Genomic DNA, 16129 nt, shown 5'->3' with positions numbered 1-16129 from the left:
AAAAATACTGGCATATTACCTCCACATGTACAGTAAATACTTGATGAAAAATAGGATGTTAAAATATAAAGATGAATTATTTGAAAGGTAAAGGAAGAATTTTCTTTTCATTAAAAACAAAGAAATCTCCTACCCCTGTCTATCATTTGATGCTCCTATAAAGTGCTATCTTAAATTACAAATATACTGAAAGTCTCTTCCCTTTTACTAAGAAAATCCCATATTTATGGTAAGCAGACACATACTTGAAAACTTCCTTTTTGTTGCTCTGGTTTTAGACCAGTTAACAAATATTCATCATTTACTACATATAAAATACTCTCTTAGGTGTCTAAAAAATAAGATATAATAAACTATAACCCATTGAGAACCTTATATAATTTAGAACATTTCAGTTCAGTTCAGTCGCTCAGTCATGTCCGACTCTTTGCGACCCCATGGACTGCAGCACACCAGGCCTCCCTGTCTATCACCAACTCCTGGAGCTTGCTGAGACTCATGTCCATCGAGTCGGTGATGCCATCCAACCATCTCATCCTCTGTCGTCTCCTTCCCCTCCTGCCTTCAATCTTTCCCAGCATCAGGGTCTTTTCTAGTGAGTCAGTTCTTCACATCAGGTGGCCAAAGTATTGAAGCTTCAGCTCCAAGAGAGCATTAGAACATTTAGTCCTCATTTATTTTCGCATTTATCTACAAACCTATGTGATGCACTGGTCAGATTTGTAAACGTTACATGTACGTGTTTTATAGATATTTTATCCAAAAAGATAACTCACAGATTATAAAGTTAATGATGATGTAGATTTCTATGTCTATTAGGTTCTTTGATTAAGGAAAATGTTCTTAAAATATGGTACTTTGTCCTGAAAATGTTAGCAGTTTCGAAACTTAGTATCTATAGTTCGTAACTAAGGCTGAGTGAGATAGGGTCACTTGACCCTTTAAGAGGAATTTTAAATTAAAGACAAATTATTTTTATAAAGTTTATTTTTATATATACCAGGAGGATAGATTTATTTCATGTGTTAATCAGATGGCCGACATCTTAATAATGCAAGAATATACCTTGTGTTATCCTGTACATTTAAAGGGAGCAGGAAATGCCATACCTTGAGAAAGCAGGTATAAAAAACCCATGTTTTCTTTCTCTTCTCCTTTAGTGCCACCATTTACTGTGGCATGGGACCCTATGTTTTATTATGGAACACCTACTTATAATAAAGTGGTTATAGTATATAGGCTCAATATGTTACTATGGTACCTGGCTTTAATTCAGTTTCACACACCTGCTTGAACTAATGATTTTCTTCCATTTCTAATGTCTATACTTTTTTAGTTTTGTATTAGCCAAAATCATTTATCTTTTAAAAATATACATAATTATAAGAGTCTTTTGAATATAAGAGATTTGTTGTAGTCTTTGCTATTTTTCATAGTTATATTTCATTTTTACTATATTTATAAAATATGAACATTTGCCTCTTAAATTAGGAAATAACATTTTGTAAAATGATAGGTTATGTAGAAAAAGATGCCTTATGTTTATATAGTTATCTCACTCTTATAATTGAGATTTAAAATTATAACATTTATATAATTTGTTATCGAGAAATACTACACATAAAGCATTTATATCCTTTATTGAAAACATGTTCCTATAAATACAAGCAGATATGCATTACAAATGAGTCAGTTATTTTATTTCACAGAGTATATCATCCTAAACAATTTTTATTTTCCTCAGTAGACATTTGAACAGAATTTACTATTTATATAACCTTAAAAATGACTATTGTTAGAAAATAATATACATCTACATTATTTTTAGTCTCTTTTTTCTAAGCAACTATCAGTTATACACATTTTTGAAACTTTATGTTATAGAGAAATTTGAACATACACAAAAATAAAATAACATACTCCTAAGCACCCATCTCCATCAACTTTTATCCAACCCTGCTCCATCTACACCACTGGATGCTGTTCTCTTCCTTGTATAATGAAGAAAATCTAAAACACCATATTATTTAATCTGTAAATATATTTCAGTGTTTTAGAAATTTTTTCTAATATATATAGATAAAATACTGTATACTAAATTACCCCACATATGAAAAGTAAAAATGATGGATTTTTTTTTACAGTTTTTAGTGCTACTATTTACATTAACTTGTTAAAATTATGATTGTAGCCAGTTGATGATAAAGAATTAGCAAATAATTCACTTTAGACTTTTCTTGTAATAGTTTCAAAGCCAGTGTTCTTTGGACCATTATTGTGCTATGATCTGTTAGTAGCCATGCATCAAAGAAAAGGTTTTGTTGTCAGGAAATCTGGCAAATTCTTAATATTATGCTCTTGAAGAGCAGAAAGCAGTTTAGCTTAGTAAAGTCTTGGGTAGCAAAGAAGTCCTTCCTTACTATAAGTCCTATAGTAAAGAAGCTTGTTTGACTTTGTTTAAACCCAGTATTTTCTCATAATTCTATAGTAGTTTCCACCTGCAATGAGGGAGACCTGGGTTCAATCCCTGGGTTGGGAAGATCCCCTGGAGGAGGAATGGCTACCCACTTCAGTATTCTGGCCTGGAGAGTTCCATGGACAGCATAGTCCATAGGTCACAAAGAGTTAGACACAACTGAACAACTATCACTTTGACCATGTACCTTTTAATCCTCCATCCTGTAAATACTTCTGAATGTCTCTCTGGAAGTTAATGTTCTAGAAAACAAGTTTGGAAGCATTGCTCTGCCTACAGCATCCCAAAGAACTAACCATAGGCTAACTGAAGATTCCTCAGCTCCAGAACAGAATCACTTGAATAAAAATGTCCTCCAAAAGAGCAGAATAGGTATTTTTTAAAACAAGATGCATAGATAATTTCCACTTTGGAAGTTACTGTATTATTCAGTTGCAACAGTCATTTATTTTGATGACAATCTTTCTTCATAACTGAAATCAAGAGACTGTGCCCAGACATTGTGCCTGTGCTTTAAATTGCTGCTAAATTTTCAGAAATTTGTTGTCCCAATTCAGGAAGCATTTAAAAAGATTTAAAAAGCATTTTCCAATTTCATGAATTCATTCTGTGGGCATAAAATCAATCTTAATGTGTTGTCAGTTTAAGCTATCTCTTTTCTTCACTTCAGCTCATGATAAAATTCCAAAATCTTTATTTCTTTACTGATTCCAATCAGTAAAACTTTAATAGGTGTTACATCAAATATCTGGCTAATATGAGAATCTGTTCACTTTAATTAAAGAATAATGTAGATTTTTTTTCCTACTATTATTTTGGGTCTCATATATACTGCTGATAATAGTAATGCTAGTATTTTAACTGTTAGGTACCAAGGAGTGGCAGCTACTGTATTTGGACCTACTTGCACAAAGTCAATGAGAGGAGTGTAATTTTATGATATTTATGTGTTGCAATTAATATGATGGTCTACTGGCCATAGTTCAGTATACCATTGATCAAAATTTCCATGCCTAAAATGTGAGTGAGTTGGTAACATTTTTTTAAAAATCAGACATTGAAAGAAATTAATTTTCTTCATGTAATTCATGAGTATCTATATATTTGTCTTCAATAAACCCATCATCATCTACCACAAAAGAATGTAGTTGTTCAAATATTACTGTAGTTTCTTCAGAGTTTGTGTCTGGTATCTGTGAAGGAGAGCTTGGATTTCCAGTAAAACCATCTTCATAGGTTTCTGCTTCATGTTCTTCCAGACGATGATGATTGTAACTAAGCAGAAAATTATACCATACTGGACATTTGATAGCAACTGAAATGAGGAGTGAAGTCATCACTACAGTGATGACAACACCGACAAGAAAAGCCCAGCTTTTTCCATGAGATTCATGTTCTTAAATGGAATAACAAGAAAGAAAGGGTGGGAGAGGAATTTTGTTAAATTGACAAAAATAAAATAATCATAATTACATATCCTAATAACTCCCCATAATTACATACCCTAATAACTCCCTAATAAGTAATACATGATCTTACTTAAGCAAAAGTTACTAAAACTGCAGTAAATATATTTCATATTGTGGTGCAAGAATACCTTTTTTCAAAATAACTACCTGTCTTTGCATTGTTTATCCATTCACTCAGAAACATTATTGATTTATACTTGTTAAGTATTGTGACTTAACTAGTTAATACCAAGGCTCAGAGAAGTTAAATAATTTGCATAATGGCATTTGACTGATAACTAGCAGAGCCTACTTAAGAAACCCAATATTTTGTTAATCTTTTCTTGAGTGGAGGAATTGTTCTTTTACACTGTTTCAAGAAATTTAAAATGAGAAAAATGAGAACTCTCTCAGTTTATTTAGTATGCTATCCTCAGCAATATTAATATTCAAAACAAATACAGTACCTGAATTTCTTGTCAAGTTGTTCAAAGAGTTATTAAATGTTGAATTGCAAATGGACTGAAAATGAATGTGAAGGTCTTCAGTTATAGATGAAGGAAATTTTGAGTAACATTCAGCCTTGTAAGGCACTGTTTTGATGTTGTAGCACTTCAGGATATCTGGATAACTACACATGGTGATGCTCTCATTTTCTAGTAGATTAGAAAAAAATAAGATTTATTATGGAAAATAAGATTATTATGGTTAATAAATATTATGGTTAAACATCTTATAATTTTTTACCTGGAACTTTTTTGACATATCTGTCATTAAAGGTATAAGAAAGAAGCTAATTGTGTTTGCCTAGCAACAAAATGAAGAAAGATGCCTATTTCTGTCTATTAAGTTATTTTATAGATACAGTTTAAGTGCAGTTCTTGTGTATTGTTCAGTTTGTCTGTGTTAGTAAAGTAAAGATGTTATGATTTAGATTGTGGTGAGCATCTGGAACATGGTATGTAGTTTAGAAAGTAGGGTACCTACTTCCACCTACTCTCTGACAGGATATCCTTAGAAAAGAAGTACTTTTAAAAATTACAATATTTAGGAAACAAGCTAGATGTCCATTGGCAGATGAATGGATAAAGAAATTGTGGTACATATATATATAATGGAATATCATTCAGCCATAAAATGGAATGCATTTGAGTCAGTTCTAGTGAGGTGGATGAACCTAGAGCTTATTATACAGAGTGAAGTAAGTCAGAAAGAGGAAAACAGATTTTGCATATTAACGCATATATGCAGAATCTAGAAAACTGGTATTTTCAGGGTAGAAATAGAGACGTATACATAGAGAACAGACTTTAGACATAGCAGGGGAAGGAGAGTGGGGGACAAATTGAGAGAGCAGCATTGACATATGTACACTCAGTTCAGTTCAGTTGCTCAGTCGTGTCCGACTCTTTGTGAGCCCATAAATCGCAGCATGCCGGGCCTCCCTGTCCATCACCAACTCCCGGAGTTTACTGAAACTCATGCCCATTGAGTCGGTGATGCCATCCAGCCATCTCATCCTCTGTCGTCCCCTTCTCCTCCTGCCCCCAATCCCTCCCAGCATCAGGGTCTTTTCCAATGAGTCAGCTCTTCACATGAGGTGGCCAAAGTACTGGAGTTTCAGCTTCAGCATCAGTCCTTCCAATGAACACCCAGGACTGATCTCCTTTAGGATGGACTGGTTGCATCTCCTTGCAGTCCAAGGGACTCTCAAGAGTCTTCTCCAACACCACAGTTCAAAAGCATCAATTCTTTGGCACTCAGCCTTCTTCACAGTCCAACTCTCACATCCATACATGACCACTGGAAAAACCATAGCCTTGACTAGACGGACCTTTGTTGGCAAAGTAATGTCTCTGCTTTTTAATATGCTGTCTAGGTTGGTCATCACTTTCCTCCCAAGGAGTAATGTAAAGTAGATAGCCAGTGGGAGGCTGCTGTGTGGGCACAGGGAGCTCAGCCTGGTGCTCTGTGACAGCCTAGAGTGTGGGATGGAATGGGGGGTAGGGGGAGGTTCAGGAGGGAGGGGACATATGTGTATTTGTGGATGATTCACCTTGTTGTATGGCAGAAGCCAACACAATATTGTAAAGCAATCATCCTCCAATTAAAAACAAATTAAAAAAAACAGTAAAAAAAAAATTAGTCTTATGTGTTGAAACTGCAAACAGTATGCAGAGTGACAGTTTCATCTTACACATGTAGAACATTCAAGCTTATTCTCTTATTTCTTTTTTTCTGGAGAGGCAGAGGGAGAGCTTGTATTCAGCAATTGCTTTTCAGTGTTTCTCCTGTTTCCATTAAACAGGAATAGTTTCCTTTGCTTTAAGACTTGAAATGAGAGACACTTCTAGGGTGGAACAAGCCAAAATCAATCATTTTGGTTTTAACTAATTTAAATTATGAATGCTTACCTAGTGTCACATTCGATGTCTTCAACCACTTTTGAAAGTTCAGTAGACTACAGGAGCAGTTCCATGGATTTCCATGCAAAATTATGAATTCCAGATGAAACAGTTGTGGTACATCAAAATAGCTTATCAAATTGCCATGCAAATTCAATAGTATCAGGTTTTTAAGAGGCAAAAGTGTATCAGGATTCAGTTGAACTATTTTGTTTTGGCAGAGATATAACTTTTTCAGTTTATGTAATCCTGTAAAGGCACCCTGTTGAATTGTGTCAATGGAATTTCTACAGATATTTAAAATTTCTAGATTGGACAGGTTACTGAAAGAATTATTGAGTAGGATATTGACTTTGTTCTCAATCAAATAGAGCTCATTGAGTAAAAAATATGTCTGTAGAACTCTTGTGTCTATAATATTTAGAGTAATTTGATTATAACTGAGGTCAAGTATAGTAACATTTTTATTGATATTTGCTGGAATCAAAGAATAATTCTTTGCACTAGAATCACATTTGACTTCCTAAAAAAGAGAAAATTAGAAATGCATTAATAAGGAAAAATATTGACAAAATTTCCCAAATTTTCATATCTAGGCAATTAGACATTGGAAAGAAATTTTTTTTAGGAAAAAAGTCTACTATCTAAGACTTTGATGTTAAAATATGTAAAAAGGTAAAGCAAATACTCCTTTTAAAAATTGGGATGGAGTGTTGAAGATTAAGGCAATTCTGATGTCATATAAGTATCTTCCAACAGTTAGTAAATAATTATTATTGAAAGAATATTGATATATTACCATTTATTATGTGACAATAAATGGTAAATAATTCTGTTAATTTATTTAGTATTTTAGTATGCAAGATTGATGTTTATAGTGAGAAAATAATGTAAAAATATATAATTTTAAAAAATCAATAGAGCTACCAACATTACATCTAAGATTATTAAATAATTAAAAAACAATATTCGGTATATAACTGTATAGGGTTAACAACTCAAACTTTGGTATTTTGAAAGAAAATATCTTGTAATAGAAATTGAGCCATGTGTTAAAGTCAGCCGACGAGAAGTGCTTAGCCTATGTGGATATAGATCCAAAGAAATAGTTCTTGTTTCGACTGTTTTTGCAGTTGAAATGTCCCCTGATAGTAATAATAATAATAATGTAACAACAACAATTTCCCTCATAAATATGTGGTTTTTAAAGAAGTTTTGTACATTTTAAAGTGTTTTTATGTCATAACTAATCTCTGATCTTACAGTGAAATTTTATATTATTTCTTGCTTTAAAGAACTTAGTTTTTTATAAAATGAAGACTGCTTTTGTCCACTTACAATCTGGCTCAGAGATCACATGATTTGAATATACCCTACTAACTAAAGAGTTTATTTTGATAGTTTGATTTTTTTTTGTTTTTAAGGCCTTCAACATTTTACAATTTAAATTTACACATAGTGTACCTTTGAAAATATTTTCACTGCTTTGATTGTAAAAACTTACTGTTTTAGAAGTCTGGTTTTCTTCTGATAGTAATAGCGTGGAGAGCAGCCAAAACAAGGTTGCGATGCTCCTGGTTTTCATACTGCTAACCTGAGAGAAAAGAGAGTATTTACATCTTGTTAGGAGACTAGAACATTAGTCTTTTGAGGACATTTTGATTTCCTTTTTACTCCTTTTAAGTCTATTTTTTCTTAAAATATGTAAAATAGGAAACAAGTAAAGATCCCTTCACCCTCCCTGCACTCTGATCTTAGAAACTGAAATGCTCCTGGAGAGGATGAAAGACAGTAATTTTCAGGATATCTCTTTAGTTCCTAGATCTATTGAGAGGAACTTTAAACCAACTGAAGTGGTTGTGCATTTAAAAATTTTAATATATATGCACAAAAGAAAGTCTAGAAGGATATATATACTTACATATGTATATATTAATACATCTTTAAGTATATACTCATATTGCTACTTCTTGACTTTTCGACTTTAGGCATTATCTATTCATATTATCCTTTGACTTAACAGTTTGGGAGATGAGAGTCCTCAGCTTGCTTTCAAATAACTCATTACCTTCATCTTCAGTGCATCAAATATATATCTACTATCTCTTCACTTTCCTTATCTTCAATGCATCAAATATATATCTAGTGTCTCTTCACTTTCCAAACATAGCCAATTGTAATTGTGGTTAGAAGACTGTGAAACGACTTAGCAGCAGCAGCTGCAGTTTATATAACTCAGTTTATACTTCAGGAATGTATAAAACTGTCAAAGACTGAGCCCTGTTAACAGGATTATTATTCTGTTCCTGCATACTTTTTTCTTTAGTTAATTGTGTTTGTTTTCTTTTCCTGTGCTTAGGGTTTTTTCCCCCATTAATTTATACTCAAACACTCTTAGCAAATCTCTCAATAGTTTATGTATATTAGATATTTTAATCTATTTCATTTGCTTGAAAAAGTCTTTGCTAGAGCCTGCTGCCATGCTCTGATATGGATGAGCTGATCACTAGGCCCTCTATGGAGTTGTTGACCTTCACTCTCCTTCTGTCTTCATTGTAGAGATTCTCTTTTGCCCTTGTTATTGGATTCCTGTTTTCTAGAATGCCTTGTTTTGGATTACTGCCTTTTTTCCATGGAGTTTCCTGTAGTAGCTTCCTGAGAAGGTCCATAGGAGGAAATACTTTTTAGACCTTGAAAGATATTTTGGCTAGAAATTTTAAGTAGGATTTCTTAGAATTCTTAGAATTCTAAGTAGGAAATGATTTTCCCTCAAATGGTTGATGGCATTGCTCCGTTGTCTTTGGATTTCTAGTACAGTCATCCCTTGGTATCTGCAGGGGATTGGTTTCTAGAAGCCCCTGCAGATACCAAATCTGTAGATGTTCAAGTTCCTTATATAAAATGGTGTAATGTAATGAATGTACATTACAAAGGGCCTGATTTTGTATTCACAGGTTTTACTTCTGTGGATTCAACCAACCATGACTGTATTACTGTTAAGAAATGAGATGCTGTGCCATTCTAATTCTTTATCCTTTTACGTAACTTGCCACTTCTTAACCTCAAAGCTGTTTTTCTGAAGTATGTTGCTGAACAATATTATAGAAGTTAGAGGTAAATTGTATAGTGATTCAGAATTTTTAAAGATTATACTGCACTGATAGTTAGTATTAAAACATTGGCTGTATTCTCTGTGCTGTACAATATAGCCTTAATGTGGCTATTCTGAAATTTCATGATCCTTTGTGAGAGTCTATTTTGTGAAAGTCTATGAAATAGGTAATTGGTGGGTGGTTTCAATTGGAAAACAGTGGGAATCTTTCTGAATTATTTCATTGATGATATTGATAATTTTCTTCCCATTTAAAAAAATCTTACTTCCCTTTCTAGAACTCCTTTAATTCTAAAAGGAATTGGATCTCCTTGTATGATTTTCTAATCTTTTATGTTTATTCGTCTGCATTTCATCTCTGTGTGTTTTTGCTCTGCTCTCTGGAACTTTATCTTCAAACTCTTCTATTAAAGTTTTCTCTTTCCTGTTATCTTTTTAATTCTCAGAGCTCTTTTTAATTCTCTGAAAATTTCTTTTGTAATATACTGTCATAGGAATATATTTTCTTGTTTCTTCTTGTTGTATCTCTTGGTTTTTTTCCCCTTGAAAAGTCTTTGTGTCTTAAGGTCATGTTTTTCCAGTTTCTTTTGATAAGTATCCATTTTATTAGAGGATTTCTTTTAAACTTCCCATATCTGTTAATATTTGGTTTAGGACTTACATATAAGAATGGGAAATGAAAAAACTGATTGGAAACTGCATTTATATGGTTCTTTTTTAAAAAAATATTTTCTTGATGTGGACCATTTTTAAAGTCTTATTGGATTTGTTGCAGTATTGCTCCTGTGTTATGTTTTGGTTCTTTGGCCCCCTGACCAGGGATTGAACACCGTGCCCCCTGGTGTAGAAGGGCAGAGTCCTAACTGCTTGACCTCCAGAGAATTCCCAGCTTTTACCCAACTTTATACCTTACTATGGAGTGACCTTAATAGGCTGTTTTCTTGGGGCATCCCTAACATCATTATCTTTAGATTGTTCCTTTTGGGCTGCTTAGATTCCTCAAAATGACTTTCCTGATCTACTGCCTGAAAAGGTGACACCAAGTGGCCAGCGTTCTGAGAGCTGAGTGATGAAAAAGTTGGGTTTAGCTCAGTAATTAGTATTTAATGTTATTTTCCCTGCTTTTGACATAACATCCCTGTAGTCACTTATGCCCAGATTTCATTAGTTTTATTCTCCCCAGCATAAAAAAAAAAAAAAAAAAAACCCTCATTTTTCTGCTTAGGTAGTAGGGGGACTTTACCTGACTGGGCAGTGTCTGAGAGAAAGACTTTCAGCTGTTTCAGCATCTCTCCTTTTCTACTTCCAGAATTCCTGGTGCTGCCAATCTCTGAGCCATCTAGGGGTTCTACAGCATAAAACAAGTAGCTTCTCAGCTTTCCCCACTGCTGGCTTCAGAAAATTTTGATTTCCTAGTCAGTTTCCACTTAACTTTTAGCTTTCTAGTTTCTAGATTTTATTGCTGTTTCCTCTTCTATTCATTTTGTCATTATAAGTTTCTGTACTTCATATTACCTTTTATTTTCATTTTAGTAGGTTTTTGAACAGGAGTCAATGTTAGTGGGTACATTCAACATGCCCTAACTAGAAATTGTCATTTATTTCAGTAATTCTTCTCACTAAATACTTTCCATTTAGCCATTTTATTCATGACCTTAATGTTTCTTATTTTTATTTGTTTTCTTAAAATCAATGTTAGACACTTCTGCATAAAGCAACTATACTCCAATAAAAATTAATTTTAAAATTATCTATTAGTTAATTAATATTAAAAAGAAACTGCTGCAAATGAGCTGTTTGAAAGGGTATGAATATGTTATGTTATTATTATCCTTAGTGATTTTTAAAAATTTAGTCTTTTGAACCTTCTTATAGCACTTAGTATAATCAGTTGCTTACAATTTTTTAGGGCAGTTTATTCCTTCAAAGCAGGGAGTAAGAAACTACTGTTAACAAGGTTCATTTCAAGTTACTAAAGTGTGTTGCCGCGCTGGCAATGAGGAATTTATTGTTATGTCAATACTGGTGTATTCTAATTAACTTCCTCATTGCCTTCCTCACTGATCCGTTTATGTTAATTCCCTTTCCAATTTCTTTCTTTCCATGGCTAAATCAAAATTATAAGAGAAAGCCACTGTTCTCCTAGATTTTGCAATTTGAATGTAGATCATAATAACATCCCTTTTAGAGCCAGAAATGATTTCAAACTATCACCTATGCCAGACCACTGCCCACAAAAAGGGGATCCCTGAATCGTGTATAAAAGGTACGTACCCGTGTTTAGTGATCTCTCGGAGTTAGTATGCAACCTCCTCAGTGGTTTGTTTTGGTATTTCTCAGTGGTGTAGTGAAATTTTTACTGATGTTTTTGTAGGATGCCTTTGTGAGTAATATAGAGGTAAGGGAGAAGTTCCTTTTTTTTAAAGAGATAAACAGGATAAGGATGAATAAAGGAAGCAGATAATCTATAAAGAAAAGGGTTGACACAGAATAGAAGCAGCTAGAAAAGGTATTGGAGGTCAGGTAGGATTGTGAGACTGTGGAAATGGAGACAGAGGATTGTCAAGTATTTATTATATTTATCAGCTACTTTATACTATTATGCTTAAATGGATAAAATCATAAGGGTTAGAAAAGGAATCTTTTTTAATTTATATTTGATAAATTTTAGAGTTAGAAAAGACACATACTCAGAGCTTAAGGTAGATTTTGTTCAAGAAAACAGTCAAAAAGTCTAAAGCATTAGTAGGTCTAAAGCTATGAAATGCATTGATTGAGCCACACTAGCCATGGGGCTTTTCTTGTATTTGTACATCTTTTGAGAGGGAAAAGATTGATAAAGGGGATTGATGTTGACTGTCACAACACTACATAGACAAATCCTTAGACAGAAACATTTGCTAACAAATCCTTAAACAGACACAATGGCTATCTTGAAGAAATCAAATTGATGAAATAAATAGCTGATAGCAGAAATTATTCTTGAGTCAGTTTGCCCTATTTAAAAAGTTGATTTAAGAGGAAAAGTTATTATTGCTTTTTTCTCACTTTAGATTTTTTTCTCAATTTGAAATTTATTTTGAAATGATATTTTGGTTTGAGTTTAGTGATTAAAAAATAGAGAACAAATGGAATATCAGGTTTTTAAAAAAATTGTTTTATAAGATTAAATGTTCTTTTATATAGCCTATACCCTATATTATAGGAAAAGAGATTCACACAAAAGGAAATGGTATATATTGAGAAAGAAACAGTATTCTTCTTAGCACAGTTTCAAGTGTGAATTTCTGAGTTTTTGATCATGTACTTTATATGACTATTATATTCTCTGAAATAAAAAGATACTGCTGTTATTTTGGCTTGGTTAAATAAAGTGTGTATACTGTAATACAGTTTTTCCATTAAATATTTTAGATATTTATACCAGAATTCAATGTATTTATAGTAAGGTATTAATAACTCACAGTTAACTTTTCTCTTGTAATATCATAGAACTAACTTTCTATTTTTTTTTTCAAATTTAAAAAGTTTTATAATGGAAAATTTCAAGGAAAAAACTTCTCAGGAAAAGAATCGTCACCCAGTTTTAACAATTATCACATATTATCCAGTCTTTTTTCATCTTATAAATTTGTTTTTAGGTTAATGTCACTTCCGATTGCTCTGTGATTAATATACTTCAAAATTAAAAGATCTTATAAATTTGATTGGCTAGATGAAATCTTCCTCCCCACAAATTACTTTGCTTTACATTATTACTCTATTTGGAAAAGATTTTTTGGCTGTGCCCAGGTTTGTATTTCTAAGATAGCTGTCATGAATATACAATTATATTTTCTGCTCTTTCATCACTTATTAAAGATAAAGATTTTTATGTAGACGTAACAAGCTTAAATATTTTTAAAAATTCAACAACAGTCACCAAACCTATAAATATATAGGATCTTACCTTTCCTTTTTTCTTTTGTCTCTGAGACTGGTGTGTAAGGAATCTGCTGTCTTTCTTCTACACCATTTAAAAAAAAGCATGTCATGTGATTTATTTCACTTTGTCTTAACCTTTGTACTCACTGAACAGGTGGAAGAAAAAAACAAGCTAGACTTCCTTAGCAAAAGATTGACTCTAAGAATAATTTCTTAAAGTCATCTTTGACTTTTTTTAGTATAACAAGTAAGGTGGCTTTAGCTTAATCTTTGTGTTTCTTAATTTCTCTTGAGAAATTTAAATATTAACAAATTTACCTGTGAGTTAAAGTATATAATATTGAGAATGCATAATTTGAAAGATGCATTGCTAAAGTTATTTAAATGTTAGTCCTAAAGGTATTTTATATTTTGAAAGACTCAAGTTGAAAAGATTGCACCAAGTTTTGTATTCCAGTGAGCTTCACCTTTGTTGTTTACTCATTTTATAACACCATCATTGGTGGTTTTACCGCCAAGTTGTAACAGGAGCAGACTGCTCAAAGCATCAAAAGACCCACCCCTTGGCCATTATGTGGCCCTCAAAGAATCCGTACCTTCCTTGTGCTTCCTTGTGTAACTTCCCCTGTGTAAAATGGAATACTTTACAACATTCGTTCCCATCTAATTGTAGTAGATCTATCAGATAAAAACATAGTTAAAATTCATTGTTGGTAGTAAGTAATATGGGGTTCAGAATGAGTTAGTTCTAACAGATTTAACTCAGTATCCCTAATCTGTGAAACAAAGAGATTGAAATAGATGTTCTTTTATGTTTGAAATTTCTGTGAGTGCATCAGTTCAGTTCAGTTCAGTCGCTCAGTCGTGTCTGACTCTTTGCGACCCCATGAATCGCAGCACGCCAGGCCTTCCTGTCCATCACCAACTCCTGGAGCTTACTGAAACTCATGTCCATCAAATCTGTGATGCCATCCAGCCATCTCATCCTCTGTCGTCCCCTTCTCCTCCTGCCCCCAATCCCTCCCAGGATCAGGGTCTTTTCCAATGAGTCAGCTCTTTGCATGAGGTGGCCAAAGTATTGGAGTTTCAGCTTCAGCATCAGTCCTTCCAATGAACACCCAAGACTGATCTCCTTTAGGATGGACTGGTTGGATCTCTTTAGGTTGGATCTCCTTGCAGTCCGAGGGACTCTCAAGAGTCTTCTCCAACACCACAGTTCAAAAGCATCAATTCTTCGGTGCTCAGCTTTCTTCACAGTCCAGCTGTCACTCACATCCATACATGACCACTGGAAAAACCATAGCCTTGACTAGACAGACCTTTGTTGGCAAAGTAATGTTTCTGCTTTTTAATATGCTGTCTAAGTTGGTCATACTTTCCTTCCAAGGAGTAAGCGTCTTTTAATTTCATGGCTGCAATCACCATCTGCAGTGATTTTGGAGCCCAAAAAAATAGTCTGACACTGCATACACTGTTTCCCCATCTATTTGCCATGAAGTGATGGGACCAGATGCCATGATCTTAGTTTTCTGAATGTTGAGCTTTGAGCCAGCTTTTTCACTCTCCTCTTTTACTCTCATCAAGAGGCTTTTTGGTTCCTCTTCACTTTCTGCCATAAGGGTGGTGTCATCTGCATATCTGAGATATACCCATGTAAATTGTAGCAGCAGCATACACATTTATTATGCCACAGTAATTGAGGTTCAAAGTGAAGACATTACTTCTGTTTAGCAATGAGACAAAAATAAATAGAAATTCCAGGTTGTCTGTTTCATTATGGTTATCTTTTATTTGGTTATTATGAGATTCTGTCTATAGGAGAATTTCTGAGTTTAGATTATTTTATTAAGGTAGTAGGGCATGAGTGTGTAAAGTGTGTGGAGGATAGATATTTCTATCTATGAGGCTTAGCTAGTGATTGTGAAAACTGTCAAAGTTTGTATTTGTATTTGAAAGAGATTGAATAGAATAATTATATTTTAAACTTAAAGTAGAAATTTATGATATTGAAACAATTTATTTTCAAGCAAGCTTTTTATATGTAATCTTGAAGTATTTAGATGATAACTAGCATCCTACCTCTATTTTTTTCAGAATTTTTCTCTACCCTATGTATAATTGATCTTGCATAGGTAGTAAGTGCACATCACTGGTACTTTTTGTGATTATTTGATAAAGATGGTTATTGTTTGTAATTAATATCATACTACTACTTATATAATTAGGCTTGTGATGTTCCTATTATATTCTCAAGAAAGTTAGCTGATTATTTTACAGTGTTAAAGAAGTTGATAATTTTGAAATACCAATTTTAATTAAAGCAGTAGATAAAGAAGAATTTAAAGAAAATATATTCATCTAAAGCCATGAACTTTTAAAATCAGATTGCACTGTTGATTTTCTTACTCTGCAGTGTAATCAGAGCTGTGTTACTTTTAAATGATTTGGTAAACTTCCATACAAGATTTCAAAGATATCAAAGAATTCTATAGCTAAAAGATACTTGAAAACCACTATTTTAAAATTTAACTTTCTTGTAAACCTTGAGGATATGATAACAAGAAGTACAAATGCATTCTGATATATATAAGACTTGAAGGATTTTCTGTAATTAACTTTGTATTTTCTTACAAGAAAGTAGAGTGAAGAATAAGAAAATAGAAGGATTTGGGGATTGAGAAGAGAAGGATGCTAAAAAAGTCTGTGTTGATGGGGCCAAATTTCTGTGTTCATCTGTGTGCACTTCTCTGGTGGCTCAGTGATG

General features: G+C 33.1%; 2 protein-coding genes across 5 annotated transcripts in view; one reads left to right on the top strand and one right to left on the bottom strand.

Moving 5' to 3' along the window:
- The window catches only part of IFT74 (intraflagellar transport 74), a 97355-nt gene that overhangs the window by 19788 nt on the left and 61438 nt on the right, over positions 1-16129 (top strand). The gene's annotated exons all lie outside the window — the stretch shown is intronic.
- On the bottom strand, positions 1624-13789 carry LRRC19 (leucine rich repeat containing 19). The gene is made up of 5 exons (XM_061132271.1): positions 13391-13789; positions 7834-7923; positions 6339-6852; positions 4392-4580; positions 1624-3872 (listed from the first exon to the last, which is right to left on the bottom strand). The coding sequence occupies exons 2-5, from the start codon at positions 7912-7914 to the stop codon at positions 3544-3546; spliced, it is 1113 nt and encodes a 370-aa protein (XP_060988254.1). The 5' UTR covers positions 7915-7923; positions 13391-13789; the 3' UTR covers positions 1624-3543.

This window comes from Dama dama, chromosome 29, assembly GCF_033118175.1.
Source record: "Dama dama isolate Ldn47 chromosome 29, ASM3311817v1, whole genome shotgun sequence".
Classification (NCBI taxonomy): Eukaryota; Metazoa; Chordata; class Mammalia; order Artiodactyla; family Cervidae; genus Dama; species Dama dama.
The sequence above is the reverse complement of the archived record's forward strand: the minus strand, read 5'-3'. Positions and strand labels throughout refer to the sequence as shown.